Source organism: Panulirus ornatus, chromosome 27, assembly GCF_036320965.1.
Source record: "Panulirus ornatus isolate Po-2019 chromosome 27, ASM3632096v1, whole genome shotgun sequence".
In the NCBI taxonomy this organism is placed as follows: domain Eukaryota; kingdom Metazoa; phylum Arthropoda; class Malacostraca; order Decapoda; family Palinuridae; genus Panulirus; species Panulirus ornatus.
The window spans coordinates 14,356,362-14,363,099 of record NC_092250.1 but is presented as its reverse complement, the minus strand read 5'-3'; the positions used below and the strand labels follow the sequence as shown (position 1 = coordinate 14,363,099).

Here is a 6,738-nt window from a genome sequence, read left to right as displayed (position 1 = left end):
CACCATCAAAGCTTCGTCACACACACACACCAAACAACCATTAAACCTTCGTCACACACACCAACCATTAAACCTTCATCACACACACCAAACAACCATTAAACCTTCATCACACACACCAAACAACCATTAAACCTTCGTCACACACACCAAACAACCATTAAACCTTCGTCACACACACCAAACAACCATTAAACCTTCATCACACACACCAAACAACCATTAAACCTTCGTCACACACACACCAAACAACCATTAAACCTTCGTCACACACACACCAAACAACCATTAAACCTTCGTCACACACACACACCAACCAGCCATGAAACCTTCGTCACACACAAACCAAACAACCATTAAACCTTCATCACACACACCAAACAACCCTTAAACCTTCGTCACACACACCAAACAACCATTAAACCTTCGTCACACACACACACACACACACACACACCCCGACCAACCACTGACCTATGTCCCTCATGAATTCATCACTTCATTAAGTTCACCCATCTTTATTTTTTTCTAACCTGCTCATGTCGAGTATTTGGCAGTCATTAATGACCTGTCGCTCTGCATTCCTTCCTCTCAAACCCCCGTGAGCTACAGGCGTGTGTACAATGTTGCCACTGCAGACCATCATATTCCACTGGTGAACAAACGCTGCCTCACACGACCTCAACCTATCTTACCAAGTCAAACTCCTCAAACCTCCACCCACTCCTCTCCCAACCTTGGTGTCCATAAACATTTTTTTTGCTTCGTTCATAACGAAGACAATCCTGTTTGTTGCATATACACTGGAGATTTCCCTTTTTTTTCTGCCTCGTTTGTAAATAGATTTTGACTACGATATGAAATCGAACTCATAAGTTCTTCCTTAAAACACGAATGAGATTTCCATAGACATATAGACATGACGCAACTTTTAGATAATGCTTTGCTTTCTTGCACTTTTTGGAGCATTAGAATATTTGTAATTGTGTGTGTGTGTGTGTGTGTGTGTGTGTGTGTGTGTGTGTGTGTGACATTATCTGTTACCTATCCGTAATTATCCTATTGTACCATACTGGGAGGGTGATATATACACTAGTAGACTCCCAACCTTGAACCTTCTCTCATTCAGCATTCTAAACTTGCCTATGATGTCCACATGAGCAATTTCCATTCAGTTTCCTCCGCTCTCTCTCTCTCTCTCTCTCTCTCTCTCTCTCTCTCTCTCTCTCTCTCTCTCTCTCCTCTTATCCGACACCAGTACCTTCCTCCTACGTCCTTTCCCAACAAGTTTCGTGGTCAATTTCAGGTTATGGACTCAGGTTCCAATTGGATTCCTTTAAGTAAAGGGTGAGAGGTTGGCTACGATGCTATTGGGTCAGCTCTCGAATTACGTCTTGGGGCGAAGTGTCTGAGGACAACTGGAATGTCTGTTTGATGCCACTGGATAGCGGGCAATGGAAGACAAGAGTGAATGTTCAGGTTACAGTGGTATGAATCTGTCGAGTGTAGGAGTGTAGGAAAAGTTGGTGATTGGGAGGGTGGTGGCACGCACAGAGTTTCAGCTTTGGGGGAAGGAGCAAATATGCCGCATGAATGGCAGGGAATGGGACGAATTCGAGTGGGAAATAAGAGAAACAGACGGGCCTGTACGTGGCGTTTATGGATCTAGAGAATGCGTAGGACACGGCTTGTAGAGAAGGCCCCAGTGGAAGGTGTTGGGAATATATGGTGCAGGGGGAAAGCTGGTAGTGGCAGGGAAGTGATTATATGAGAAGAAGAGTGAGGCGAGTGTGCGAGTGAGGAAGAGAAGGGTGTGGGTTGGTCTGCCGCAAGGGTGGTGGCTGTTTGATTTGTTTATGGACAGGGTGGTGAGGGAGGTCAATGAAAAGGTCCTGGAAAGAGGGTCAGGTATGCAGTCTGTTGGGGGTGAGGGGCCCAGGAGTTGAGTCAGTTGATGTTTGCTGATGACGCAATACTAGTGGCAGATTCGAGTGAGAAACTATAGAAGTTGGTGTCCGAGTTTGAGAGACTGTGCGACAGAAGGAAACTGAAGAAGTAAATGTGATTTGAAAACAAGGTTAATGGCAAGGAAGAGGGACAGATTATTTGGAGCGGGTTTGAGTGGAGAGAATGTGGAGGAACTGGAGTGTTTTCGATATCTAGGAGTGGATATGGCAACAGTGGAATCATAGGAGCTGAAGTGAGCCATAGGATGAGTGAGGGGGCAATGGTCCTGGGTGCACTGGGGAATATGTGGAAAGAGAGGACACTGTCTTCATGGGCAATGATGGGTATGTCAGATATCACTGTAGTCCTATAGATGCCGTATGGACGAGAGGCGTAAACCTCTGGAAAAAATGTAAAGAAGAGGGGTAGATGCACTGGAAACAAAAGGACTGAGGACAGTATGTAGTGTGAGGAGGGTGGATCGAATAAGATATGACAGGGGTAAGAGAGAGGTGTGGCAGCAATAGGAGTACTTCTGAGAAAGCTGGTGTGCTGAAATGGTTTGGACAAATGGAGAGGATGAGTGAGGAGAGGTTGACTTAAGAGAATATACATGTCGGAAGGGGAAGAAACATGGAGAAGGGTGAAACCAAAGAGGAGGTGGTAAGGATAGAGTGAAAGATGCTTTGAAGGTGAGAGGTTTGAACGTGCAGGAGGGTGTGAGGCATGCAGGGGACAGAGCGAAGTGGAGCGTTGTGGTAGAGAACAACATGCTGTCAATGGGTTTAACCAGTGTATATAAAGCGGCGGGTTTTGGATACGGGGCTCTGGTTTAATAAATGACAGCTAGAGACAGGATTCGTGAGTGAATGAGGCAATCTCTTTGTCTGTTCCTGCGCGCTATCTCGCTATCGAACGCGGAAAATGCCACCATACATGAAAAAAAAGGTACAAATTCGCGTAGTATAAAGGTAGCAGGGGCCTTTTTTTGACGAAAATTTGAATGGTGTTCATTTATGGGTTCGTGGCATACGCAGACGACTGAAAAGAAGCGAGGAGGAGGAGGAGGAGGAGGAGGAGGAGGAGGAGGAGGAGGAGGAGGAGGAGAAGCGAGGAGGAGGAGGAGGAGGAGGAGGAGGAGGAGGAGGAGAAGGAGTTGAAGTGTGAATGAGAGACGAAGCGATTGATCTGAATGTGACGCTGGAATATAGCCACGTAACCATACGCAGCAAGCTTAGATGTGGGCCTCATCAGTCCGGGTCAGTGCACGAGAGAGAGAGAGAGAGAGAGAGAGAGAGAGAGAGAGAGAGAGAGAGAGAGAGAGAGAGAGAGAGAGACCAAAACGAATACTATTTTTTTCTTTGTCGTCTCGGCAAAGACTTCGATAGAGGGCGTCAAGAGAGAAATTAGAAAAGAAAAAAAAATATTTTTTTTTTTGGGGGGGGGGATGGCGGTCGGGCGGCGGGGATCCATCTATAGGATAATCAGAAAGCGATGGAGACAAAGGATGGAAGGAGAGAAAGGGAAAAAAAATCCCAAAGGAAAAAGGATGGAAGGAGAGAAAGGGAAAAAAATCATAAAGGGACAAAGGATAGAAGGAGAGAGAAAGGGAAAAAAATCCTAAAGAGACAAAGGATGGAAGGAGAGAGAAAGGGAAGAAATATCCTAAAGAGACAAAGGATGGAAGGAGAGAGAAAGGGAAGAAATATCCTAAAGAGACAAAGGATGGAAGGAGAGAAAGGGAAAAAAAATCCCAAAGTTTTGGAGAAAGTACAGAATCTGCTGGACACACACACAGACGTCTTTCCTGAGAAGCGAAAGAGCGCTAAAGCTTAGCAGTATAAGGAAAGAAGCAGACATCACAACCGTCCAATCTTGAGTACCCAAAAGCCACACAGTAATCATTGTGATGTAGAAACTTGCCGACTTTTACGTGGTTCTAGCTAGTGGCGGGGACACACACAAGCGGCCATTCTCGAAAACAGAGAGGATAGTAATATCTGTAGAAGGAGGAAAGAGAAGACAGTAGTATCTATAGGAGGATAAAAGAGAACAAAGACAGAAGCGTAAGGCTAATGGATCGAGTCCAGAGATCAGGCAGATGGACTGCATGAAGACTCGACTCTAGCCAGTGTGTGTGTAGAGTTAGAACCTCTCCAGACATGATAGCAGTTCCACATACAAGAAAACGAATCAGTTACCCTTATACAGTCGGTGCAACTGTCCACAAGGAAATCTAACATCTGAAAAAACGTACTCCCAGTTTCTTGGAGTAAGACTTAAGTCTCCGTGCCATCAGACGAGATGGGAATGTTGAACAGAGGTTTTATTAGAATGTAAGATGGGCGACTGTAAATCTACACCTGGGTCTGACTGACCAATGGGGTAATTCAGTCGATTTCTAAACGTTACAGAGGCAGTTGTGACGAGAGACGAGATAAGGCGGGTTCTGCAAGAGGAGGAGATGGGACAAATTTATAGGAAGATACGCAGCGAATGAAGGCATGTGTTTACTTGCTGCGAAGAAAAATCGTTGGTCAAAAAAAAGGAGAAAAAGAATGTAGGAGACAGGAGAGAACCCCGAGGGACACCTATGTTGTTGAAGAGGAAGGGTTCATCCATCATCATCAAGTACGAGGGAAAAAGACTGGCCAGAAAGCACCTAAAAAGACTGTCCAGAAAGGAACCTAAAAAGACTGGCCAGAAAGGAGCCTAAAAAGACTGGCTAGAAAGGAACCTAAAAAGACTGGCCAGAAAGGGACCTAAAAAGACTAGCCAGAAAGGAACCTAAAAAGACTGGCCAGAAAGGAACCTAAAAAGACTGGCCAGAAAGGGACCTAAAAAGACTGGCCAGAAAGGGGCCTAAAAAGACTGGACGGCCAGAAAGGAGCCTAAAAAGACTGGACGGCCAGAAAGGGACCTAAAAAGCCTGGTCAGAAAGGAACCTAAAAAAAAACAGAAGAGAGGAAAATGGAGGAAGACCAAGAGAAAGGTGAGTGACTTGCAGAGAAGATCGCTAACGCTACGACGCATCAAAAGTGTTTTTCACATCAAGAGGCGTAACACAAGACTCGCTTAGGTTTCTCAAGAGGATTAAGAGACGTTAGGAAGTTAGTAAAAAGAATAAAAATGAATATCGCCGAAGGATTTCACTGTGTGTGGAAGCCATACTGATGATCATAGAGAAAGATTACGAGAAGAATAAATAAGTTGTTTAGGGAGAGTTTCAGAGGGACGAAATGGTTAGAAAGACACTGGGATATCCATGCAAAGGACTTTGTCCTTTGGAGGACGCAAATGGGAGGGAAAGAAAAGGGAGGGATGGGAGGGAAAGAGAAGGGAGGGGAGGGAGGGGCAGTAAGAATGCTACAGCGATCTATGATTTACTGGCAAACATAAGAATACCATTCATACTTAAGAACCGAGATGTATTCACGACATAGATAGCATTCGGGGAGACTGTCATCTTGAACATGGCCTAGCACTGTGGGACTCATAGCTACAGAAGGACATGAGCAAGATAGAATTGCGTCAACTAATTTGGCGCTCGAATTAGCCAGCGTTCGATAGTACTGACGTTTGCTTTCTCTTAAAGCACGAGATGGAGAACAGAAAATGCCAGTACAACTTCAAAATAAAAAAAAATTCTGAATAAAACAAATTAATTTGGAAGAGGACATCATCAGGAAACAATTAAATAGAATGTCAGGGAATATTTTTTTTTAGCAACATATTTAATGACAACTGCAATTCATTGAATGAAAATGTAATGCGTGTGTGTATGTATGTGTATGTGTGTGTGTGTAAGAAACCTGAATGTGTTCGAAACATAGCTAGACCAACACAATTTTGAAGGGTGAGGGGGGAAGGTAGGACGAACACTTGCATTACATCCTGTACGTACAAATAGGCACTGACAAAATGGGGTCCAAATAGGTAGCTCCATTACCCTAGCTTTGAGTATGTCCCCTTGACGCTCTTCCTCCTCTCTGCCCTACAGGTGTGAGCTGGAACTTCCCTCAGGCCGGACGCCTGGATGCCCAGACGTGGCTGTCTTACCTCCTCGAAGCTTCTACCCTCTACCCTGGTAAGTCATACAACCACACAAGCCTTATTATATATATATATATATTATCCTTGGGGGATAAGGGAGAAAGAATACTTCCCACGTATTCCCTGCGTGTCGTAGAAGGCGACTAAAAGGGGTAGGGACCGAAGGGAGGTTGGAAATCCTCCTCCCCTCCCGTCTTTACTTTTCCAAATCGAAGGAACTGAGAAAGGGGGCCAAGTGAGGATATTCCCTCAAAGGTTCAGTTCTCTGTTCTTAACGCTACCTCGCTAACGCGGGAAAGATGAACTATGTATGAAAAAACGAAAATTACACACACACACACACACACGCACACACACATACACATAAATATATATATATATATATATATATATATATATATATATATATATATATATATTTATATATATATATATATATATATTTTCTTTTCTTTTTCTTTCAAACTATTCGCCATTTCCCGCATTAGCGAGGAAGCGTTAAGAACAGAGGACTGGGCCTTTGAGGGAATAATCCTCACCTGGCCCTCTTCTCTGTTCCTTCTTTTGGAAAAAAAAAAGTATATATATATATATATATATATATATATATATATATATATATATATATATATATATATATATATATATGCACGATAACCACACTAATTCGTGATGAAAGTTATGAAAGTGAAATCGCACTTCAGTAGGAGTTCATACAATTCTATTTAACATGTAATT

General features: G+C 43.6%; 2 protein-coding genes across 4 annotated transcripts in view; one reads left to right on the top strand and one right to left on the bottom strand.

Moving 5' to 3' along the window:
* Window positions 1-6,738, bottom strand: part of LOC139757588 (thyrotropin-releasing hormone receptor-like) — an 833,567-nt gene that overhangs the window by 607,612 nt on the left and 219,217 nt on the right. The window lies entirely within an intron of this gene.
* LOC139757583 (lactosylceramide 4-alpha-galactosyltransferase-like) overlaps window positions 1-6,738 on the top strand; it is a 30,188-nt gene that overhangs the window by 19,551 nt on the left and 3,899 nt on the right. For both annotated transcript variants that reach the window (XM_071678198.1, XM_071678197.1), the window contains one exon: window positions 5,948-6,034. In XM_071678198.1, coding sequence (XP_071534299.1) covers window positions 5,948-6,034 — 87 coding nt within the window. The remainder of the gene's footprint in view (window positions 1-5,947; window positions 6,035-6,738) is intronic.